This window comes from Eptesicus fuscus, chromosome 19 (genome assembly GCF_027574615.1).
Source record: "Eptesicus fuscus isolate TK198812 chromosome 19, DD_ASM_mEF_20220401, whole genome shotgun sequence".
In the NCBI taxonomy this organism is placed as follows: Eukaryota; Metazoa; Chordata; class Mammalia; order Chiroptera; family Vespertilionidae; genus Eptesicus; species Eptesicus fuscus.
In genome coordinates, this window is record NC_072491.1 from 9,349,690 (window position 1) to 9,374,247 (window position 24,558).

General features: G+C 40.9%; 1 protein-coding gene across 4 annotated transcripts; it reads left to right on the top strand.

Moving 5' to 3' along the window:
• The first annotated feature begins 2,188 nt into the window (after positions 1-2,188).
• PLEKHF2 (pleckstrin homology and FYVE domain containing 2) lies at positions 2,189-21,193 on the top strand. 4 transcript variants are annotated; one of them, XM_054708364.1, is made up of 3 exons: positions 2,189-2,405; positions 3,122-3,436; positions 18,612-21,193. In XM_054708364.1, the coding sequence occupies exon 3, from the start codon at positions 18,626-18,628 to the stop codon at positions 19,373-19,375; it is 750 nt and encodes a 249-aa protein (XP_054564339.1). In that variant the 5' UTR covers positions 2,189-2,405; positions 3,122-3,436; positions 18,612-18,625; the 3' UTR covers positions 19,376-21,193. The 4 variants fall into 4 exon arrangements, with proteins under 4 accessions (XP_054564339.1, XP_054564340.1, XP_008146749.2 ...); XM_054708365.1 differs by having other exon boundaries at positions 3,169-3,436; XM_008148527.3 differs by lacking the exon at positions 3,122-3,436.
• The last annotated feature ends 3,365 nt before the right edge of the window (positions 21,194-24,558 follow it).

Here is a 24,558-nt window from a genome sequence, read left to right on the forward strand (position 1 = left end):
CAGCCCAGGGAGGGAACAGAATATGCAAAGTGCTGAGAAAACACACACACACACACACACACACACGTTTTGAATCATGATTACTGATTTTTTTCCTGTAATATACCTAAATATTAGGTATATAATTATTGTATATAATTAATATATAATATGTATTTTACATGATAATCTTTATATAACACTTATATAGCACTTACCACTTTGCTTTACAAACATTAACTAATTTAATCTTTATAATGACATTGTTGGGTAGACACTTTTATTATCCTCATTTTAAAAAAATATATTTTATTAATTTTTTTCAGAGAGGAAGGGAGAGGGCGAGAGAGTTAGAAACATCAATGGGATGTGCCCGCAACCAAGGTACATGCCCTTGACCGGAATCGAACCTGGGACCCTTGAGTTCGCAGGCCGACGCTCTATCCACTGAGCCAAACCGGTTTAGGGATAGCCTCATTTTATAAATGAAGAAACTAAGGCACTATTTGGATGTGGGTAAGGACACAGGTAGTGGGCAGCAAGTTGAATACATTTTAACTTCTAAGTCCATGCTCTTTAGGGTAAACTAGATAAGTACATTGGAAGGGGGTGGGAGGTAAATATTTTTACTGATGGGTGAGTGACCAAGAATGTTTGGTGACTAATGCTCTATACTAGACCTTAATAACCACTGGGGTCCTAAGATATGGTGACTGGAGAAGATTTGACTTTGGGTGGTGGACACATGGTGCAATATACAGATCTTGTAACATGGAAACCCACACCTGAAACCTACAAGTTCATGTTGACCAATGTCACCCCAATACATTTAAAAAACAGCAACAACCAAGGAGACACTGCAATTCCTAATCTCAAACTTTAAAGGTGTTTTGGAGATAATAAAGTCCGTCTCTTTCCCACTGATAGATGTTGCCCTGCATGTAGAGGGGTGTGAGGATGAATGAAGGTGGGGTCGGGTATGGTTGCATGAAGTCATCCATACTACTCTACAGAGACAACTATGACAAACGCATGTAAAGATTTGTGTGGTTGGGATCCTATACGTTTCCCCATTAAAGAAAAGTTTGCCCTTGCCAGTTTTTTTTTCCTAGTTACTAATTTTTAAAAAAGTGCTTGTTTCTGAGACATTGGAGCAGGGAAGGATGGGAGGCCGAGGACCTGGAGCGGCTAGAACCCCAGACTCCAGACCCGCTCACGTTCCCTCGGTGGGTGCTCAGTCTCAGGAGCCTTGGTTGCTGGCGCCTCTAATTCAGATGCAATCAAACGAAGGTCAAGGATCCCTGAAAGAGATCAACGGGGAAAGATACATTTACCCAAATCTAATGTCCACCTACACACACTTTGCCTGAAGTGAGTGTGCCGCTTCCCCATCCTACATTCTTTGTCTAGCCTAGAAATCTCCCGCGCACTTAGCAAACAGGTGCTGTTGTAATAAATGGAAAAGGGCTGGTCCGACCTGACATACTATCAATACCGTTTCCCGGGACGTGAAGTAGTGGGTGAGGTTTTGCGTCCGCAGAGAAAAGTTTTGGAAGGACCGGAGATCTAAGGAAGGGAACAAAGCCACGCACTTACAAAAAGGAAAAAAAAAAAAAAAAAAAAAGAGGCGGAGGTGGGCTGTACAGAGCAGCCGGGGCAAGTGTGGCAGCAATTCTCTCGGTTTCAAGCCCTCGCCGTTTCAGGGAAAGCGAACGGAAGGCGTGCGGGGAGGGATCGCCGGCTAGGTGGGAGCCGCCGACAAATGTCCACCCAGCGCCTTTGGGTATCTAAACCCAAAGCCTTTCTTTTCCGGCTGCAGAAAGTTCTCGAGCTCCTGGGAGGCCCAGCCCTCCCTCCGTCCCTCCAACCTGCCTAAGAACGCCCTAGATGGCGAACAATCCTTTTCAAAGGCTGGCGGGAGCCGGGCGGGCCAGGTAACACCGCTCACCTGCACCCACACGGCTCCCGGGCGCGCTCCGCACGCTGCGCCGGGGAGCCAATCCCAGGCCTGAAGGCCACGGTGGGTGTGGCCTCCGAGTGGCCCCGCCCCCTCGAGCGCGTCGCGCGGGGCCCCGAGGGCGGGGCGAGGGAAGCGGCAGGAAAGGGCGGGGAGCGCGCGGTGTGGGTGTGCTCGTGCCCGCGCGCTCGCGCCTGGGGTGTGGGCGGTGGCGCGCCCCTGCGTGCGCCGAGGAGAGGCAGCCCAGGTGGCCGTTGTGGGGTTTGCCTGGAGGGCGGGAGAGTCACCTGAGAGCGGCAACGCCCGTCGCCCGCCCGCCCGCCCGCCGCGACCGGATCGCGCCGGCTCCGTGGGCCCGCTGGCCGCGCACCCCAAGAGGCCGGGGCGGGGAGCGGGCAGAGTCTGCGCCCGGCGCCCGGGACGAGGAGGAGTCGGACCTTGGCTGCCGCCGCTGCCCGCGCCCGCCAGGGTAGGTGAAGGCGGGGTGGGTTGTCCGCCGGCCCCCCGGCGGGTCGGGAGAGGAGAAGCGAAACTTTCCGGGCTCTTCTCCCCGCGGCCCCCCGGGCCGTCCGCGGCGCCGGGAGGTGTCGTCGTCGCGGGCGGCGGCGGCGGCCGACGCCATGTTGGGGTCGGTGAGAAACGGGGCGCTCCCGGGCCGCTCCCCTCGCGCTGGGGCCGTCCCGCGGCGCCCAGGCCGGTCGCGCAGCCCCGCTGGCCGCCGCCGCCGCCGGGCTCCGAGCTGCCCAGGGGGGTCCGCGGGGCGGGGGCCAGGCGGACGCGCCGAGGGGCCCCGAGGTCGGGCTTAGAAGTTGTGGGGCGAGAGGACGAAGGGTCCCAGTCGTGGCCTCGGGGGCGTCTCGGCGCCCCAACATCTTTCTGTCCCAAAAGTTTGCCGAGTCTGGGCATCCGGGGACGTTGCGACTGGAACAGCATATTTGAAGTGACTCGGGGCAGAAAATGGCAGGATTGGCTCTGATGGGAGCGATGGCTCTTGCCCGTGATTGTTTTGGGATCTAAAAGTTTGTTGGTCCTTAAAATTTTAGGTTCCCCTTAAAACTTGCTGGAGGGCCGGCAGCGCGCTGTTCCTGTTGCTCTGGGGACTCGGGTGGGTACCTGATGGCAACAGCGCGTGTGCGCTGGCGAGGAGTGGGGCTTCTCTCATTCCCTTTTCTCTGACATTCGTAGGGTCGCAGAGTATGGGAGTCGGTCAGTGCCTCCTCGTTGTGTTTCAGGACGTGACCGCGGAGGCTCCTGAGAGAGAGACGTAGACCGGGGCGCGGGCAGAGCCTTGGGGGCGCGTGCTGCTCCCCGAAGGCGCGGGGACCCTGACGCTGCCAAGTGTTTTTCCTCTCGGGTCCCTTCTGGGCGCGCGCCCGCCTGGCCGGGGTCTGAGCGCTGACCTTTGCCCGGACTCTGCTCGCTGGCGGGGTCCTTAAGTTAATCCAGTATTAACCAAGGCTTCTATTTTTAATCTCTTCGGATCCTGACAGCACTCTCCAGGTGAATGGTATTAAGTGACTTGTTTGGAAAGCACATGTAATCGCCTCAAAAAAAAAAAAAAAAAATAAAATAAAAACTGGTGTCCTGACCCAGGCATCAAAACAGATGCATTCACTTGAATATCCAATAAAGGAACAGGAATTGCTCTCTTTGAATACAGGCATTTTAGCTTTTTAAAGTTCTGTTAAACGAACAGGACGCTTAACGACCTATAATGATGATAAACCCCCAAAACCTGCCTGGAAGAAAGTGTCTTCTTAATCTCTGGGTTAATGATATCGCTTATGCTCAGATTTGCTTGCTGATTTCCTTATTTCAAAAAAAAAAAAAAAAAGTGTCCTTTTTGTTTTGCTTCACTGTCAAGTAAATGCCATTATACATATTTGTCTTTCTGGATGAAGAACTATCCAGAAGTGAGGTGACTTAGCTAACGTTACAAATCTAGTAGCCAAACTGGTTTCTAGCTCAGGTCTTGCGGCTCTGAAGCCTTCTCATCTTTCCTGTGGCATGATTTTGTAGAATGCACAGCTCATTCCTGTGGAACAGTCTGTCCACCTTGTGTCTCGCGGCTCTTTCTGATTTTAATTTAGTTTCTCAGTTTAAGTACTTCTTTTCTAAAGAGCTGCTTTACAAGGGTTCTTGTACTGAAAATTTTCCTCTTAAAAATACTCACTTAAGCCTCTATGTTCTTTGAAGCCTTTCCTGCCCTGTTCTACTGAACCACAACCCCCTTCTCTCCCCAAGAATAATTCCCTTATCACATGACATCCAATAAAGATTACACTGATGGGTCATGGCACCTCCTTGCAGGCTTTGCCAGTCTGATTTGCCTCTCCAACCCCAGTGTGCAGAGAACATAGCACATGCTCAGGAAAGGTTTGAGTGGATGGGTACACACATGTTCCTTGTAAACATACTGCATGAATTTATTTCAATTTTCAAGGTCATAGTAGCTAAATATTCCCTGATTCCTTTTTTTTTTTTTTTTTTTGAGAATTTACCTTGGTAACTCAAATTTTGGCCTTGGGGACACAGAACTTGAATGTGTATGGAATTGCCAAGTAGATGATGGACTGAAATGTAAACAACAAAGAAGTCCTGGGTCATCAAAAGGATAATAATCAGAATTTTAAAGTACAGTTGAATTTATTTGCACTGGGTAGAAATAGAGTTAATGTCTAAACATTTTGTGTTATGCTTATACATTTAAGCTCTTTGATAGAGTAGATCTCATTTTTTCTACCAGTTATTGTTTTGTCAGAATTGTCTTAGGATTTTGCCTTGCTTAATGGAAAGCATATAAGAAATGCTTTTCTATTGATAAATTTATCTTTGACAGTCAGCTTTGTACACCAATGTGTTTAATAGCAATGTGCATGTTGGCTTAACCGAATAAAATGTGCTTCATAGATATGCTTGCAGAGTGCTATTTTATAAGTTGTAAGACCCCTGTAGGTGAAGGTATTCTGTAATTCTGTCATGAAATTACTGTAGAAATTTGAGGTAAATTCCGTGCCCTACCCATGATAACTTTCTCTCCAGTGAATCCATAAACCACAAACTGGTGTTCTCAATTTGGTAGGTCCTGGGAAGATAATCGAAGACATTTGGGTCTAGAGTGCTAGAGAAAGCAAATTGCGTGTAGAGTGGATTGGAACAAAAAAGCAAACCTGAATTCTATCGCTGCTCTTTACTAGCTTGTGACTCATGAACAAGTCCCTTCGCTTCTCTAAGCTTTACTGGACTCATTTGTGAAGTGGACACAGAAATATTTGCCTCACGGTTGTGAGGATTTACTAAGATATTTGTGGAAGTGCCTTGTATATGATATTTAATAAGTTATATTAACAGATTAACACAGTGACTGAATTATTATTTTAAAAATATATATTTTATTGGTTTTTTACAGAAAGGAAGGGAGGGATATAGTTAGAAACATCGATGACAGAGAAACATCGATCAGCTGCCTCCTGTACACCCCCCACTGGGGATGTGCCTGCAAACCAAGGTACATGCCCTTGACCAGAATCGAACCTGGGACCCTTCAGTCCGCAGGCTGACGCTTTATCCACTGAGCCAAACCAGTTAGGGCAGTGACTGAATTATTTAGAAGCGTAGATTTTAATTTTAAAAGGGAGGTAACCTTTGGAGATACTTAGTTCAGTTCTCAAACTTGGCTGCACATTATAATTCCCTGAGTAGCTTCTTAACAATATTGATGCCTGAACCTCCACCCTAGAATAAATAAATCAGAATTACTGTGTTTGGGTAAGAAGTAGTTTTGCCTTTTTTTTTTTTTTACCCATGATTTTAAAAAATTGGGGTTGAGAACCGTTGATTTAATTCAATCTCCTATCTCCTTATTATCTTCATTTTGTGGTAGAATAAAGTGCAGAGAGGTTAAGTGGCAGGCAAATTATTTTTCATTCAGGCTGGAAGAGATGTATTTGTAGTGGAGGGAACTGAAGAGCATACATGTTAAAGTAGCAGTTACATTTATTTCAGACCTGCACTCGACATCACCTTCTGCATGGGTGATGGTGTTACTGAACCATGTCACCATTCAGAACCACCTCTAGTCTTAAGCTCTGTGGCTAGAGATGGTGATTCAAGGCCTTTCTACATCATACTTGATGAACAAGCTTTCGGTCTTCATTGTCACCTCCAGTCCCTCCCAGGCTGTTAGTTTTCTTCCTTCTTTGCAATCCTGAACCCGGTAGTTTACATTCTGTGCACTCACTAGCACTGTGGAGTTCTCCTCTCCTTGACCTGCTGTTTATAACTGGTCAGTTCTCAACTCGTAAATGTCACCACTTACTTTTTCTACTTCTGTCCCTGCCTACCACCCCTGAAAAATGTCACAGCTGTGGTGATTGTTAAGTACTTGTTTTCTAGATGAAAATACATAATTTTAACTTATTTCTTCAGTTACCATGAAGAGGCAACCTTTTTTTTTTTTTTAACTAGTAATTTTCATTTGTTCTTTTGGAATTGCCATTTGTATCTTACCCATTTTTCTTTTGGGATATTTTCCTTTTTTTTCTTATTGATTTATAGGAACCCTTTATATATTTAAAATGTTGACATTTTGTCATATGTTGCAAATGTTTTTTTTAATTAAAAAAAATCTTTATTGTTGAAAGTATTACATGTCTCCCTTTTCCCCCAGTGACCCCTTCTAGCCGGCCCCAGCCTCCACCACCATATTGTCTGTGTCCATAGGTTATGTATGTGTGCATACGTGTTCTTTGGTTGATCTCTTCCCTCCCAGCCGTCTCCTCTGCCTTCCCTCTGAGATTTGGCAGTCTGTTCCATGCTTCTATGTCTCTGGATCTATTTTGTTCACTAGATTTCACACATGAGTGAGATCATGTGATACATGTCTTTCTCTGGCTTATTTCGCTTAGCATAATACTCTCCAGGTCCCTCCATGCTGTCTCAAAGGGTGTGAGAGCCTTCTTTTTTACTGCTGCATAGTACTCCATGGTGTAAACGTACCACCGCTTTTTTATCCACTCATCTACTGATGGGTACTTGGGCTGTTTCCAGATCTTAGCTATTATAAATTGCACTGCTATGAATGTAGGGATGCATACATTATTTCTAATTGGTGTTTTGGGATTCTTAGGATATATTCCTAGAAGTGGGATCACTGGGTCAAATGGCAGGTCCATATTTAATTTTTTGAGGAGACTCCAAACTGTTTTCCATAATGGCTGCACCACTCTGCATCGCACCAACTGTTCTAGGTTCCCTTTTCTCCACATCCTCCCTAGCACTTGTCATTTGTTGATTTGTTGGTGGTAGCCATTCTGACAGGTAGCCATTCATTGTCGGTTTAATTTGCAACTCTCTGATGATTAGTGACTTTGAGCATTTTTTCATGTCTCTTGGCCTTCTTTATGTCCCCTTTGGAAAAGTGTCTGTTTAGGTCCTTCTCATTTTTTAATTGAATTGTCTGTCTTCCTTTTGTTAAGTTGTATGAGTTCCTTATATATTTTGCATATTAACTCTTTATCAGATGTATCATTGCCAAATATGTTCTCCCATACAGTGGGCTTCCTTTTCATTTTGTTGATGATTTCTTTGGATGTGCAGAAGCTTTTTATTTTAATATAGTCCCATTTATTTACTTTCTCCTTAGTTTCCTTTGCCCTAGGTTATATATCCACAAAAATATTGCTTCGACAGATGTCTGAGATTTTGCTGCCTATGGTTTCTTCTAGGATTTGTATGGTTTCACATCTTACATTTAAGTCTCACCCACTTTGAGTTTATTCTTGTGTATGGTGTAAGTTGGTCTAGTTTCATTTTTTTGCATGTTATCTGTCCAGTTTTCCCAAAACCATTTATTGAAGAGACTGTCTTTATTGTATGCTCTTGCCTCCTTTGTCAAATATTAATTGAGCGTAATGCCTTGGGTTGATTTCTGGGGTCTCTCTTCTGTTCCATTGATCTATATGCCTGCAAATGTTTTTCTTTAATGTTTTCTCCCCACAGTGTTGAAGTTTTAAAATTTTATGTGGTAAAATGTTTTCTTTCATGATATTTGGCTTTTTCACATTATATTTATCCATTCCTTTCTGTGGCTAGAAATTTGGGTTCTGTTTTTCACTTTTAGAGTTAATGCCAAAGGGAAAACTTTTATATGTAGTATTCTCCCTTTCCTCCCACCCCCACAATAGTTTATTTCTCAGCATAAATTTCTGTGGTTAAAAATTGAAAGGTCAAAGGGTACTGCTTTCTGAAATATTTTATTATATATTACCATTACTTTTTGGTTTTTCCATGTGTTTCACTGCTTATTATGACCTTTTGGCACAATAAGGTTATTTAGTCTCTGAGACTTGTGAAACATGTGAAAGCATGTTGAAAGTGTTTTGTACTGCTCTGTGGTCTCCCCTTCTCTCTTATCTTGCTTCTCTCCTTTCTAAACTAGGTGTTTCCTAAAGTTTAGTTCTTGTCCCTCTTTTCTCTTCCATAGCATCAGCCAGCTATGTGAATGACGACCAAACCTCTTTCTGTCCTGGAGCTCCCTGCTCATCCTGGTATTTCTACTTGACTGACAGATGTTTGTCTTGTGGATTCCCTGAAAGTACTTCAAGATAAAGATGTCCCAAACTGATCTCTTCTCCCTCTTGGAACAAAACTAGCACCTGACCAATGGCTTATGCTTAAATCTTTGAAGACATTTTACTCACTTTTCATCCACATATTCAGTTGGTTCCTAAATCATAAATGCTATACCTCAGTAATCTCTTACACCCCCCTCCCCCCTCCCTTTTTTTTTAAATAGAGGAAAGGGAGAAGGAGAGGGAGAGAGAGAGAGAAACATCAATGATGAGAGAGAATCACTGATTGGCTGCCTCCTGCATGCCCCCTACTGGGGATTGAACCCACAATCCAGGCATTGACTGGAATCGAACCTGGGCCCTGCAGTCCATGGGCTGATGCTCTATCCACTGAGCCAAACCGGCTAGGGCTACATCTTCCCCTTTTTATTTCTGCTGTCAATTATTGGGTTTAGGCTTTCATTACCTTTCACTTATAGACTGTTGTAATACCTTGTTTTCCCCTTCAATTTTGCTTCTTTAATAGTCTCTCCAGTCCTGTGTACCGCTTCTGTGTACTGATTTAATATTTTCCTATTTAAAAACCTTTGTTTTCTGCCTGATGCTTACTTTCCTTTGTAGTTTGGCTTTTCCCCATCTTACCAGATTTCTATTCTACCGCTATATTTTCATCTGGTCCTGGGCTCCACTGTGTCCTCTCTGGGGAATATATTTACATATCATCATCCCCTACCAACTACTTTTGCTTTAAGGCTCATCTTGAATTTCTAGTCATTTAAGAGTTCTTCCTAAATTCTCCCCCAGTCAGAATTACCTCCCAACTAAACCTTTTGGCCCTTAGGCTTCATCACTTTTTTAAAAAATTAAAATTAATGTTTTTGGTTTGTTTCTCCTCTACTCCTTTAGACTTTGAGTTTACACATTTGAGTTAATTATATTCCTTTGTCCGTAGCACACTACAAGGATACTAAAGCCCCTTTCTTATTTGTTTTTTTCCTTCCTTATCAATCAATTACTTCCATAATCCTCTTTTCCTACAGAAACACACGCAAATGTATAAAACATGAATTATATTTACTTGTTTATATAAACTTGGGGATAAAACTATCTTTCTCCATCGCAATGATTGTTAGTTTTGAGTGCTTCTATCTTTTAATACTACTTTGTTAAGAGTAAGTGGCCAATAAATGTTTTCTACTTGAAACTCAGAATATTTTTACCAGTTTTACTAGCTTCCATATTGCATAGACTAAACACCTGGGGATTTAATTTCAGCTTTATTCTTTCACATTTAGTTAGGCAGGGCAATTCTGAATCCAACCTATTCTCCTGTTGCAAACTTCAGACTCTCATCAACTTTCCCCTTTACCTTTGCAATAATTTCGTAGTTGGGTTCTGCTTTCAGACTTTCTCTTCTCAGTTTATCTTTCATTAGAAAAATCCAGTTCAAATCAGGCCACTCCTTCCAAAAGCTTCAGAAAGAACTCTCAGGAACCAACCAGATCTCTTGTCTTACTTGTTCTCCCCAGTTTTTCTACTAAATAATTCCTCTCAGCCTCCACTACAGCTGTATATGGGACCTTTTGCTTAAAAAACAATACATTTTACTTGCAGAGCTTTTATGCCTTTAACTTACCATTTTGAAGTTCCAGTTATTGTTCACAACCTTTCTCAAGTATTCAAATGCTACATTTTCCAAGCCATACCTTTATTCTTTCCTTTTTAGCTTGCTTACCACTTGGTTAATATGTTTATTATTGTACTTACCTCGTGCTTTATATTAAAAACCTTGTGGTATATGTCTTAATGCCTCTTTCATTCTTTTTTTCTTTCTAGCATAAAGCCTTACAAATGTAGTGAGCAGCCGAAACCAGTTTGGCTCAGTGGATAGAGCGTCGGCCTGCGGACTCAAGGGTCCCAGGTTCGATTCCGGTCAAGGGCATGTACCTTGGTTGCGGGCACATCCCCAGTAGGGGGTATGCAGGAGGCAGCTGATCGATGTTTCTAACTCTCTATCCCTCTCTCTTCCTCTCTGTAAAAAAATCAATAAAATATATTTTTTAAAAAAAATGTAGTGAGCAGCCTTAGCTGGTTTGGCTCAGTGGGTAGAGCCTCGGCCTGAGGAATCACAAGGGTCCCAGGTTCGATTCTGGTCAAGGGCATGTATCTTGGTTGTGGGCACATCCTCAGTAGGGGGTGTACAGGAGGCAGCTGATTGATGTTTCTCATTGATGTTTCTAACTTTCTCTCTCCCTTCCTCTCTGTAAAAAATCAATAAAATATATATTTTAAAAATGTAGTGAGCAGATTGTAACTGCTTTGAAAAAATACTAAAGAAAATTTGTTAGGGATTTGATGGGATAACCAGTTCCATAGCAGTATTTTAGTTGAGCTTTGCCAGCTTTATTTTTCAAATATTATACAATGGTTTCTAATAGCTGTCAGCACTGTACAGCTGCCCCTGTATAAATACTTTTTGAAATGATGCAGTTTTTTATCTGAATTTTGTTGATGATGAAAATATGCACACTTTATTTGCTAGCTAAACAGCTGTGCTTTTTGGCGAGAAAAGAAGAAATCATTTCTATATATTATCATGAGATTGAGACTTTCTTAAAACAAGATCTGTTGTGCTCAATACTTGGAATTCATAATTAGATACTATACAATAGTTAAATGGGCCAGAACATTTGCTCAGAAATTTAAAATCTGTGGATCTAGTGAAGCAATTGATGTTTGGGGGGTGGTTCCTGTTTTCTGTGAAGATTAGTATAGATTTAAAAATAAAGTCTGATTTCTGTCCATCTCCAGGCAGAGAAGCTGCTGCCACTTTAACAGCTGGCATCTTCAGCTCAGTGCACCTGTTGGCATGTACACACAAACATTTCTGTAGGTGCTGTTGGGAATACATAGGTGTAGGAAATAATCTTGTTTTCAGGAACCTTCAGATCTGTTGGGAATAAACAGGTACACAAGTCTTTATAAAACAGTAGAATGTAAATGCCATAAAGTGGTACAGATAAAATAGTATGAGGATTAAACGTTGAAACTGTATTTGGCTGTGAGGCTACTGAGTTGACTGCATCTTGAAGGACTTGTAAGATTTCAGAATAGCAGGGGAGGGAGGACATATTAACCCAGAGGTAGGGGAGGAAGCCTAGAGCATATTCTGGGGGAATAGCTGGTCATCTGGTTCGACTGTAACAAAGAGAACAGACAGAAAGAGGTACAACTGGAATGAGAGACTGGGACAGGCTGGGCCTTAACTGTGAAGGGTATTGAATACCAGGTTAAAGATTTGGATTTAGTTTGATTGGCCAGAGAACCTTGGTTTTTGAATAGTTACCTGATCATAGTTGTAGTTAAAAAATATTAATTTTGCCTTGTGTGATAGGGTTTCAGTGTTAAAGACTAGAGAGAGGACTTGTTTAAAACTTGAGGTTCATATTCTTAACCTCTCTCCTACCTTTCGAAAGAAAGACCATTTGTAACTCCTAATGTGGCTGTTCTGGTTTTCCAAATTAATTTTCTAAACTCTTCACCTATGACTTAGTTGTTGTTATATACCATGGTGAGTTTCTCTATCAAGCCAAACCTATTTGAAACTGCCTGTACTGACACCCTAAATTAGTCATAGCTTTACTTTTCACTTCCGTATTTGAAGAATCATTTTGAGCTACTTTATACGTATTTCCATATGCTTTAAATTTTTTCTCTTATCAGTAGCTTTCCCCAAGTCCATAATAAAGTCCACATGAGTGAACTATTCCTAGAATATTTATTTCTGAAAGTAGCAAAATATAATGGAAAGAACATGCATTCTTACACAAACTAGTTGTGAAATCATGGATAAAATAGCCCATGACTCAGTTTAATTTTTGTGAAATGGATCATTTAACAAAATTGAAATTATTGCCCAGCTGGTGTGCCTCAGTGGTTGAGTGTCGACCCATGAACCAAAAGGTCACTGGTTCTATTCCCAGTCAGGCCACATGCCTGGGTTGCAGCGTTGATCCCCAGTAGGGTGCGTGTAGGAGGCAGCCGATTGATGTTTATCTCTTATCGATGTTTCTATCTTATCTCCTTCCCTTCCTCTCTCTAAAATGAGTAAAAATATTTTAAAAAAAGAACTGTCTTGTTCTTTGCATATGTTAGGCACTCAGAATAATTGTCCATTTTAACTTAGATGCCTTAGGAGAGGGTGTAGTTTGCTCTAATACTTACACATTTTACTCAGGGAGGATGTACCTCAGGTAATTTGTTTGTTTTTACCTCTTCTTTCTCTACTTTCCTATTTGTTTTACATTTTCTATAAAGTCCAATTTAGCAGTAACACAGATTTTAAAATCCTGATTCTTATTAAGATAGTCAGAACTTTGATTAAAAATTAATTCATAGTCAAGTAAGGCTTGCTGTTGCTGTACTGTAGCCACACAGCCTTCCCCTCCTCCTCCTTACCTATTCCCTTCTCTTCCCCCATCTCTTCTCTTCCTTCATTTGTCATTTATGTGAAATCTCTTATTCAGTGCCTGAGCTAAGATTAGAATCCAGGTCTTTTGGTTCATAGGTCATTGGTTTTTTTTTATTATAACAAATAGTTGAATACTGAAGCCCCCTGATATCAGATATCATGGGTACATGTAAGAAAATAATTAGATGACTTTTTGTTCTAACTCACTTTCAAGGATGAGGTAAGTAGTGCAGTATTGATTTTCAGTAAGAAGAACTGGGCCCTAGTATTTTGTGACAGTTGGGATCCCTTCTCAATTGTAAATAGTATTCTTTTTCTTTTTTAAAAGTTTTAACTTTTCTAGTATTACATTTTTATCAAGTGGTAGACACTCCACTGAAGAACACTATTTTAGAAACAAGATGTTACCAGAAGACTAGGGTGGAAGTTGGACAATTTAAATGCAGTTCTTGTCTACATTTGTAAAGGAGATAACTTTAAACTTTGAATTAAGTTTTAAAAATTGGCATATAAAGCTGACTTTATGAAAATTAAGAGATTTGGGGGGTGACCTGCTTTTGCTACGGTTCTTACATTTTTAACTATGAATTAAGACTTCCAGACACTATTTGCTGGAAAAGAAAACAAAAGGAAGTCATTTGGGAAACTGTTGAAATTTAGAGTTCTGTGAAGTGGCTAGATGTGGGGAATGTGGGGGAACCCCCCCCCCCCCCCCCGCAAATGTCAAGTTTTCTTATCTATAGTAGTAGTTACTGCATTGCCCAAAGTATTGCATCATCTTTCAAGAAGATGCAAAAGTTGTTTGGACATATCATTGTTAGTCTTTTTGCTTGTTTGGTTTAAGTTTTCATTTAATGTATTGAAAATTTAGATTTCTTCATTTTTCATTTTCTATCTGAAATGAAAAATATATTTTAAAAAATAAAAATAAGAAATATCTTACCCTTTGAGACAGCATGGAGGGACCTGGAGAGTATTATGTTAAGGGAAATAAGGCAGTTAGAGAAAGACAAATAACACATGATCTCATTTATAAGTGGAATCTAAAGAACAAAAAAAATTGATGAAGAAAATAGGGTCATAAGTATGGATGCATGGAACAGAATAACAGACCTCAGTGGAATGGGAGGGTGGGCGGAGGGGACAGGAAGAGATTAACCAGAGAACATACAGTGTATGCATATATGTATTACACATGGACACAGACAATAACATGGGGAAGTCCTGGGGTGGGGTGGGGGTTGAGTTTGGGGGGGCAAAAAGCGAGAAAATGGTAGACATCTGTAATCATGTCAACAACAACAACAAAAAAGAATAAGTGGAAAACCACAATACATACAAAAACAGCATTCATTGTTCATTTAGAAAATATGATACAGTTATAAAATAGAAAATAAAATAAAAATTACCCATAGTCCCATTAAAAAAAATACTGTCTCAAAGACAAAATGGGATGGATACAGTCATTGTGCTGATTGGTAAATTGGTGTTACCTTTCAGAATGGAAATTTTGTAAAAGTTAGCAAAAACCTTAAACATTTATGCCTTTTGACCCAGTAATTTTACTTCTTGGAATCAGTCCTAAAGATTTCATCTCTACCAATGGGTGGGGAAGCTTTCTTCCCAGCTCTTCCTATGTTTACTAGTATTCCTTCCTCAAAAAAGCAGACTGCTCCTGTTGGGCCACATTTTGTAGTTTTCTGCTGCTGCTTTCTTGTCCCTCAGTGAGTAAGATATGCAAAGAACTTAAATCTTTGGGTAGGCCTGATCATTATAACACTCAGAAAAGTCGTTAAGAGCTCTTATTGCTTGGGGCACCTCAGTGTTGTGGTGGTAAATTTGGATTTCGGAAGACTATATTTTCGGGGTCATTTTCTATAGTTTGTTACTAGAGAAGTTTCTCTGACTTATAGAGCACCTAAGCCAGCAGTGGGACATCCCTCTCACAGTCTGGAACCCCTCACTCCTTCCGCCTGCCTGCTTGCTGCTCCTTAGCACTGCTGTGGAGGCGGAAGAGGCTCCCGCCACTGCCATGGGCCCGGCTTCTGGCTGAGTGGCACTCCTCCTGTAGGAGCGCACTGACCACCAGGGGCAGCTCCTGCATTGAGTGTCCGCCTCCTGGTGGTCAGTGTGCATCATAGCAACCGGTCCTTCCACCGTTTGGTCGATTTGCATATTAGGCTTTTATTATATAGGATAGGGTGTTTTTCTAATTTTATTTTCTATATGGACGATTATATATTTACAAATGTCTATGATTATGCATTTACACCATATTTCATTGAGTCTAAAGATGAACATTGTTTTACTAGAGTTTATGTCTGAAATTGGGATGTCATATAATCAAGGGTATGCCATGATTAAATTGGCAGCATTTTTTCTGCCTTGGTGCCACATAAAATGAGGGTGTGTATTAAAATCTATAGCATCTTAGATTTGATGTCTATTTGAAATAAAAATGAGATCATGATCTTCAGTTTTTCCCCCCACCTAAATATCTTGAGCATTTCCCCACCTCACTATATTTAGATCTCATTCTAAACATACTAGAAGCCCAGTGCACGAAATTCGTGCACAGGTGTGTGCGTGCATGTGTGTGCGCATATCCCTCAGCCCAGCCTGCACCCTCTCCAATCTGGGACCACTCGAGGTATGTCCGACTGCCGGCTTAGGCCTGATCACTGGACTCGGGCCTAAATGGGCAGTCGGACATCCCTCTCACAATCCAGGACTGCTGGCTCCCAACTTCTCATCTGCCTGCCTGCCTGATTGCCCCTAACTGCTTCTGCCTGCCAGCATGATCACCCCCTAACCACTTCCCTGCCAGCCTGATCAGTGCCTAACTGCTCCCCTGCTGGCCCAATTGCCCCTAACTGCCCTCCCCTGCAGGCCTTGTCCCTCCCAACTGCCTTCCGCTGCAGGCCTGGTCACCCTTAACTGCCCTCCCTTGCCATCCTGGTCACTCCCAACTGCCCTTCCCTGTAGGCTTGGTCACCCCCAACTGCCTTCCCCTGCTGGCCCAGTTGCCCCTAACTGCTCTTCCCTGCTGGCCTGGTCCCCCCCCCCCCCCCCCCCGCTCCCCCCCAACTGCCCTCCCTTGTAAGCCTGGTCCCTCCCAACTGCCCTCCCCTGTTGGCCTGGTCGCCCACAACTGCCCTCCCCTGCTGGCCATCTTGTGGCAGCCATCTTTGACCACATGGGGGCGGCCATCTTGTGTGGTGGAGTGACAGTCAATTTGCATATTACTCTTTTATTAGATAGGATATCTAGCATATTATTATGGGTGTATCATAAATAATTCAACTAATTCCTCTTGATGGACATTTGGAGCTTTTCCAGTTTTTGGTAAAACAGTACTGTGTTGAATATCCTTGTCTATCTATATCTTTATACACTTGAGTGAAATTTCTTTTGATTAAATTCCTAGATCAGTGGGTACACATATGTATTTTTTTTTAAACATTTTATTTTTATTGAATTTTTCCAGAGAGGAAGGGAGAGGGATAGAGAGCTAGAAACATCGATGAGGGAGAAACATCGATCAGCTGCCTCCTGCACACTCCCCACTGGGGATGTGCCCGCAACCAAGATACATGCCCTTGACTAGAATCGAACCTGGGACCCTTCAGTCCGCAGGCCGACTCTCTATCCACTGAGCCAAACCGGTTTCGGCAACATATGTATTTTTTTAGTGTATGAGGATACCTGTTTCCCTACACCCTCAGTAGTTTTGTGTTTTTGGAAAATTTAAAAATTTTTGTTAATCCAGCAAGTGCAACAATATCCTGTTTTAATATAATTTCTTTAATTATGAATGAGATTGAGCTTCTTTTTATGTTTATTAGCTGTTTTTATTTCCTCTTCTGTGATGCACTTGTGAATAGGATAGTAGACCTTTAATTGGCTGGCAGATTTGTCTTAATTAGAAAGAGGGTGGCATCACAGTTTGGAGTCATGCATTATCATATTAATTCTTAGGAATAACTTTCAGGGCACAACCCATCCTTGATGGGGCAGGCAAGAAGACTTTATAAGGACCTAAGATTGGGGGTAAGACAGAATTCAGGAATAATCAGAATTATTTCCTTTATAATGGAGACCAGGAAGGGTTACAGCATCATCAGTGTATGAGCTGAATACTGGAACTTAGACTATATTGTTAGTCTTTAAATCCTCCTCTTTACACTTTAAATCCTCCTTTTCTCTCTCTTTTTAAAATATATTTTTATTGACTTTAGAGAGAACGGGAGAGGGAGAGAGAGAGATAAACATCAATGATGAGAGAGAACCATGGATCGGCTGCTTCCTGCACGCCCTCAACTGGGAATCGAGCCCGCAACCCAGGCATGTGCCCTTGACCAGAATCGAACCCAGGACCCTTCAATTCAGAGGCCAGCACTCTATCCACTGAGCCAAATCGGCCAGGGCCTCCTTTTCTCTTTAATATGAGTTGATTTTGGTATAGTGTATTAGATAAGTAGCTGTGAAATACCGTACAACTCTGGAACTTGAGTGAAGTCAACATGGGATCTAGAGATTAAATCTATGATTAAGTTTAGATTAATACAGGTTTTTTTTGCATATTTCCAAAATGTTCTTGTTAACATTTTTGAGCATCTTTGCTATCAGAGTCTGTCAGTTTCAAAGATAGATATCAGGTGGTTTCTGCCTTTTAGGTTCCACTGTATTCTGTGCAAGAGACAGCTAGAAGGTACACAGAACATGAAGAGCAAGCACTGAGGAAGGTGCTTCGTCTAACAGAGTTTAAGGAAGGGCTCCTAGATTAGATACGATAAGATCAACTGATTATTGAAGGATAACTAAGAGTTAGCTGGGGGGTAGTAAGTAGTAAAAGATAAAGAATATGAGAGAAGACATGCATGGATGAAGTGGACTTATGGGTAGGGTATTCTTGGCACATGAAGTCTGAGGTGAAACTGACTGATGAGTCAGGAGAGATAAGCAAGAACCAGATAATGAGGGCCTTAATTGTCATGCTAAAGAGTCTACACTTATAGGTTAAGGGGAGAAATTTTGAGTAATAGCTTGGCCAAATTTGCATTTGAGAGATCCTTGCCTGAAAACTGATTTAGGGGCAAGACCAAAGGCAAGGAGACGCTAGGAAATAGTTCTGGTAATCCATGTGAAAGAATTAGGCTTTAGCTCAGTGGTCATAGCTCAATAATAATTAAGGTTTTAGCTCAGTGATAATTTCTTACTGGAAAAATCAGTCATTTTTCTTAGTTTTTATAATATTTGGCCCCCTTGTTCAGAATCCCTCTGAGATTAAATTTCATGAAACTGTTTAGTATTTTGCAGAGTTGACTTATAGTCATTGTCCGATTGTTGTTCCTTTAGGTCTGTAAGACGTTAGTTTATACTTTTATAAATAACCGCCCAGCTGGTATGGTGCTATATGGAGATAGTTAATAAATGTTTTTGATGATTCTAAAAATTGAGATATATTAGCCCTTTTGGTATGCTTAGTGGTTGTCTTAGAGGGAAATAATTTTGGAGCATTTTGCCTTTCAGGTGAAAGTAATGATTTGTTAGACTAACTTTAGGTTATATAATTTCTTACATGAATTTATAACTCCTGTATGCTAATTTCTTTTTCTTTCTTTTTTTAAAGGCTATTAGCAAAAGATGGTGGATCGTTTGGCAAACAGTGAAGCAAATACTAGGCGTATAAATATAGTAGAAAACTGTTTTGGAGCAGCTGGTCAACCCTTAACTATACCCGGACGGGTTCTTATTGGAGAAGGAGTATTGACTAAGTTGTGCAGAAAAAAGCCCAAAGCCAGGCAGTTTTTCTTATTTAATGATATTCTTGTATATGGCAATATTGTCATCCAGAAGAAAAAATATAACAAACAGCATATTATTCCCCTGGAAAATGTCACTATTGATTCCATCAAAGATGAGGGAGACTTGAGGAATGGATGGCTTATCAAGACACCAACTAAATCATTTGCAGTTTATGCTGCCACTGCCACTGAGAAATCGGAATGGATGAATCATATAAATAAATGTGTTACTGATTTACTCTCCAAAAGTGGGAAGACACCCAGTAATGAACATGCTGCTGTCTGGGTTCCTGACTCTGAGGCAACTGTATGTATGCGTTGTCAGAAAGCAAAATTTACACCTGTTAATCGTCGTCACCATTGCCGGAAATGCGGTTTTGTTGTCTGTGGACCCTGCTCTGAAAAGAGATTTCTTCTTCCTAGCCAGTCCTCTAAGCCTGTGCGGATATGTGACTTCTGCTACGACCTGCTTTCTACTGGGGACATGGCCTCATGCCAGCCTACTAGATCAGACTCGTACAGTCAGTCATTAAAGTCTCCTTTAAATGATGTATCTGATGATGATGATGACGATGACAGCAGTGACTAAAGACATAATTTGAAATATTTAATTGGGTGTGACTATCTGAGAAATCAGCTTTGGGGAGAATGTAAAATTCTGAACTCTCAATTTTGCTCCAGTCATGCATTTGCCTGATAAACTTTTAACCCATATGCCTCAATATATTCTATAGAAAATAGGTCCTGTTGTCATTACCCCAACCCCACCACTGCCACACTCCCCCCACAGCCCCCAACTCCCCACTCCTACAGGGATAGCCTATTGCAAATATAGCAGATCAAGTTTTGGCTTCTTATTGTTTAATTTTAGATTATTTTCTTGGAAGATTGGGAAAAGGTGTTTATATAACAGATCATGTACTACATTGTTTATTCTATGTTCTGTTATGTGGAAAAACTAAAAGCAAAGAATGATGGAAAAAGGAGTATAATTTGGTTAGTTAGTAATATAAGCTTTTTTTCTAACCATTCTATCTAATGGTTAAGACACCAGTCACAAAAGTACATGATTTAGAAATGCTTTGGCTTTTTTATATACCAAGTGGTGCCTTATCATAATAGCACTGTTACATGAAATAAACCCCTACTTTCTCACTTTTTAGTTTGCTTTAAAAATACACTGGTGCTCTTTGAATCGATAAAATGTGTGTTTATGAATGGGTATAATTAGAAAATACTTGTCATCTGACAGCTACAAATAACTAAATTTAGAGGTTCTTCATTCTATATGAATAAGTATTTTTCCATAAAATAGTTATGATTATGTTTTTGTTTTATAGGTACCAAATTATAATTGTCAAAAAATTTAAGTTAATAGGAGGTCTTTTTTAGGAATTTGGTTTGAAATTTATCCAATATAGAATTGTCATGTTGCATTACTTTCTGTTTTTAGTAAGATATTTGTAGGTATAAATTCATTTGCTTTAACATTATTTCTAGAATGAAAAATCTTATAAATTCTTATGATGAGTTAAAATCCTGTGATAGAGCACAGATCTACTTAGGCTAAGATTTGGAAGAAATAATATGTAAGAATGGTCAAGACAGACCAGGTTTGAGTAGACTTCTAGGGAAGTATTGTCTATTTCAGTGTGAAACTATCTTGAATTTACAAACATAGTGTTATATTTTATAAAGTTTTGTAAAGTCCCAAACAATATTTCTATTTTTGTAAGACAATTGTATGTTTAATCTGTTTCTGAAATCATTTTGCCATGTATGGAACTAGAGTAGCAATTGATTTTCTAAATTGTGGACTTTACCGAGTCAGTCTAGATTGCTTTTGAGAAGTGGTAATTTTTCACTCTGCTTTGAGGCAGCCATTAGGTTGAAAGTATATTTATCACATAAAACTTGATGCATTTTGCACTACTCTCTCCATTTGTATGCTGCAAATAACTAGTCTTTCAAATATGAAATATCAGTCTAAAAATTGTTTTAAATCCTAAATTCTTTTGTTTTTAAACCTTTAAATCTGGATATATAGCATATGTTATGAGAGATTTGACTCAGTAACTTGTGTGGAGGATTCTTTGGTTTGGTTAAGGCACTCATTTTACTGTTAAATTGTGAAAGCATTGAGATATGTAGATCTCCCTATAGGAAATGTGAAAGAAAGGCACAGTAATTTTGTTTGTTTTAATATCAGATGGACTTTTGTGTCTAGGCAATATATCATATGATCAACATACCTAAAATGGACCATGAAACCCGAGAAGTGCTAATGGAGACTTACTGGGACCTAGGAGCCTGGCAGAGTCAGGAACCCAGGGGAAGTGTTCTGTGATTACATTTGCATTGTCAGCCTCTTGACTTTTCTTTACAATAAAAAATACCTTGCAACTTACCTTCTGTTCTGTGCATATTGTCACTTGGAGATTTTTCTCCCCCGTCTCACTAATGTAATGGAAATAGGCATTTTTTTGCCGTGTTCAACAGCTGAGTGCCTTGGTTGTGCCAGGCATTATTCTAGGCCCTCGGAGTAGAGCAGTGAACAAAAATTCCCTCCTTTTCATGTATTTTACATGCAAATAGAATCCATGTGTTTTCTTCCAGATTTTTTTCAAAATATATTTTATTGATTTTTCACAGAGAGGAAGGGAGAGGATAGAGAGCCAGAAACATTGATGAGAGAGAAACATCGATCAGCTGCCTCCTGCACACCTCCCTCCCACTGGGGATGTGCCCGCAACCAAGGCACATGCCCTTGACCGAATCGAACCTGGGACCCTTGAGTCCCAGGCCGACGCTCTATCCACTGAGCCAAACCGGCCAGGGCATTTTTCCTGTAATTTTTAAAGCTTTTGTAAATCTTAAGTTATATATAAACTTGAAGTGATTTTGATGCCAATTTTTCACGCTGTTTCTCCTAAATGAAATTTACTTGGACTGTGCAGGACACCCAGTACTTGATCCAAATTGTTAACCACTGGTATAAAGGAAGCAAGATTCTAGTAGATGCCAAGGAGACATTGGACCTTAATTTGGATGAAGAATTCATGAATGAAATTTATTTTTGTGATATAAAAAATAAGGGACCACTATAATTTACAACTCTACATTTGTGTTTGAGCCAATATGGTAAATCATGGTATATTTCAGAAAAAAAAAATACGTAAATAGAAACTTTGATATTCACATGTACAAAGGACATATTGCTAATTAAATGAAAATAATTCCATAGAATAATGTGTCATTGAGAAATTGAAAAAGCAGAGCAAACTGGTAGAGCAAGAACAGTGAGTTTAAAAGATTTATACTGGTATTGTTTTGAATACCTGGGTTTTTTGAAAACCAGTTTACTTTTAAATTGATATAATAAATAATATTTTGGGGCATAATGACTCCTAATTTTATAGACTTCCAGCTCTTTTTTTTTCTTATTTTTATAAATATATTTTTTATTGATTTCAGAGAGAAAGGGAGAGGGGTAGAAACATCAATGATGAGAGAAAATCATTGATTGGCTGCCTCCTGCTCACCCCACACTGGGGATCGAACCCGCAAACCAGGGCATGTGCCCTGACGGAATCACACCATGACCTCCTGGTTCATAGATTGACGCTTAACCACTGAGCCACACCAGCCAGGCTAGACTTCTTTCTCTGAAAAGCATTTTAAGGGGATGTTTTATCTAAATCTTTGGGCATAGTAGCTGAAACCTGTGCTAATAAAGGTAAAAAAAAATCCTCGTTGCTTTGCATGAATAAAAGGATAAAAAGTATGCTTGATGTATAATCATAAGCAAATGACTTCCTGAATTTTATAGTTCATAATAGGGAATCTTCAATGCTCATGTCATTAAACTTACAATGGGATTTTGACATTTTTACATCAAGTAGTTGAAAATAGCTTCTGTGATTTAGAATATTTAGTACTAGCTTTTAAGGTCTTAAAAGCAGAAAGAATCAATGACAAAATGTTAAAAGCAGCTTCTGTTTAGACAGTTGCTAAGATGCCAAGTTATCTTAACCCCAACCAAAGCAAGTTATAGAGTCTAGGCTGAATGTTATAAATGAATATAATTCTTTATTTTTAATGGGAGCCTCCCTTTTATGTAATGCCTGACTAATAGCTCATGGTGTATATGTGTGAATAATTCAATTAGATTTTCATTTGCATTAAAAGCTGTTCTGTGTGTTTTAGGGGCAAGATTTACCTGGACTATTAAAACTGACCTTCTGCCGAAACCCGTTTGGCTCAGTGGATGGCGCGTCGGTCTGCGGACTGAGGGGTCCCGGGTTCGATTCCGGTCAAGGGCATGTACATTGGTTGCGGGCAAATCCCCGGTGGGGGTTGTGCAGGAGGCAGCTGGTCGATGTTTCTCTCTCATCGATGTTTCTAGCTCTCTATCCCTCTCCCTTCCTCTCTGAAAAATCAATAAAATATATTTAAAAAACAAACAAAACAAAACAAAAAAACTGGCCTTCTCTCTGGGATAGGCCCTCATTTGGTTTGGGCCTAGTTGACATCACTGACTAGGGTGGAAACTAAAATGCCTTTAAATCATAATTGGTAATTTATTTCATCCTTAGGTGTGCTACTCTGTTCATAACACCACCACCAATTATTTCATTAAAAACAACAAATAATTACAACTAACATTTGATGTTACTCTGCATGACGGGCCCTGTTCTAAGTACATTTATTGTCAGCTAATCCTCATGTTGATCCCGTGCGGTATAAATAGTATTATCTGTAACTCAGGGATGAGGCGGGAGGTCACACCTGTAGTAAGTGGCAGGCTCAGGCTGGCGAACCCAGGCCATCTGCTGCAGAACTCGTGCTCCCATGTCTAACCTAAGGAGGCTATTCCAGGTTTGGGCTAGTCTTGTGTGTTTGAGAGAATGAACTGAAGAAATTTTGCAAATGGGCCAAACTGGCAAATCCCACTCTTAACAGTAAGCCTGAGCTCAGGTGTCCTCACCCGCCTTCCTCATTTCGTTGTTGATTTTCCGGGACTTATAACACTTTATTTATGCATGTGTGCGTCCTCCAGGTTTGTCCTCTTGGGTGTGTTCCCTACTAAATGTGACTTCCTGTGGGAAAGGACCCCCTATTGTTATTTTAGAACTTTGATATTTATTCAAACATATTTACTCTTTTTATTCATTTATCCAGTTAGTGGCAGGAATTTAGATGCTCTCCCATAATCTCCAATATTCCCACCAAATCAGCATACAGTCTAAGTAGAAAAACTGTGCTTGCTATGCAAACCAGCTGTAAGACGCATCCATCCTGTCCCTAGCCTTCCGCGCATCAACTCCTTCCTTGTGCTGCCACCGTGTTCTGTAACGGTCTAATGCCTGGCTCCTTCATTCACCCGAGTGAACAAACAGTATTTTATTACCAGGCAGTGCTTTAGGCCTCCTGAATTATGGCCATTACGGCAGCGTCTGGCGTTCCCGCCCTCATGAAGCTCATGCTTGAAGTGTGTCGTAACACAAGGCCAGGCAGTGTGAAAGGGCTGAGATGCGGTAAAGGTGGGGAGGATTGGAAATGGTGAAGGAAGCTCAGTTTCCATCCCTCCTGTGTACATAGTGGGTGCTTCATAATTGCTGGAATGAGTGAAAATTAAGCTCAAGATAGAGATTTAGTCTATTGTGTTACACTGGGATCCGCTGTTAGGTTATCATTCCATTCTGAAGGGTGAACGTTTGTTTAAGTGGCTGTCCTTAAAGTTAGCCTCTGGTCCGAGATGAGGGTGGGCCC

Coding starts and splice junctions, on each gene's coding strand:
- PLEKHF2 (XM_054708364.1), top strand. CDS start 18,626: ATGGTGGATCGTTTGGCAAACAGTGAAGCAAATACTAGGCGTATAAAT.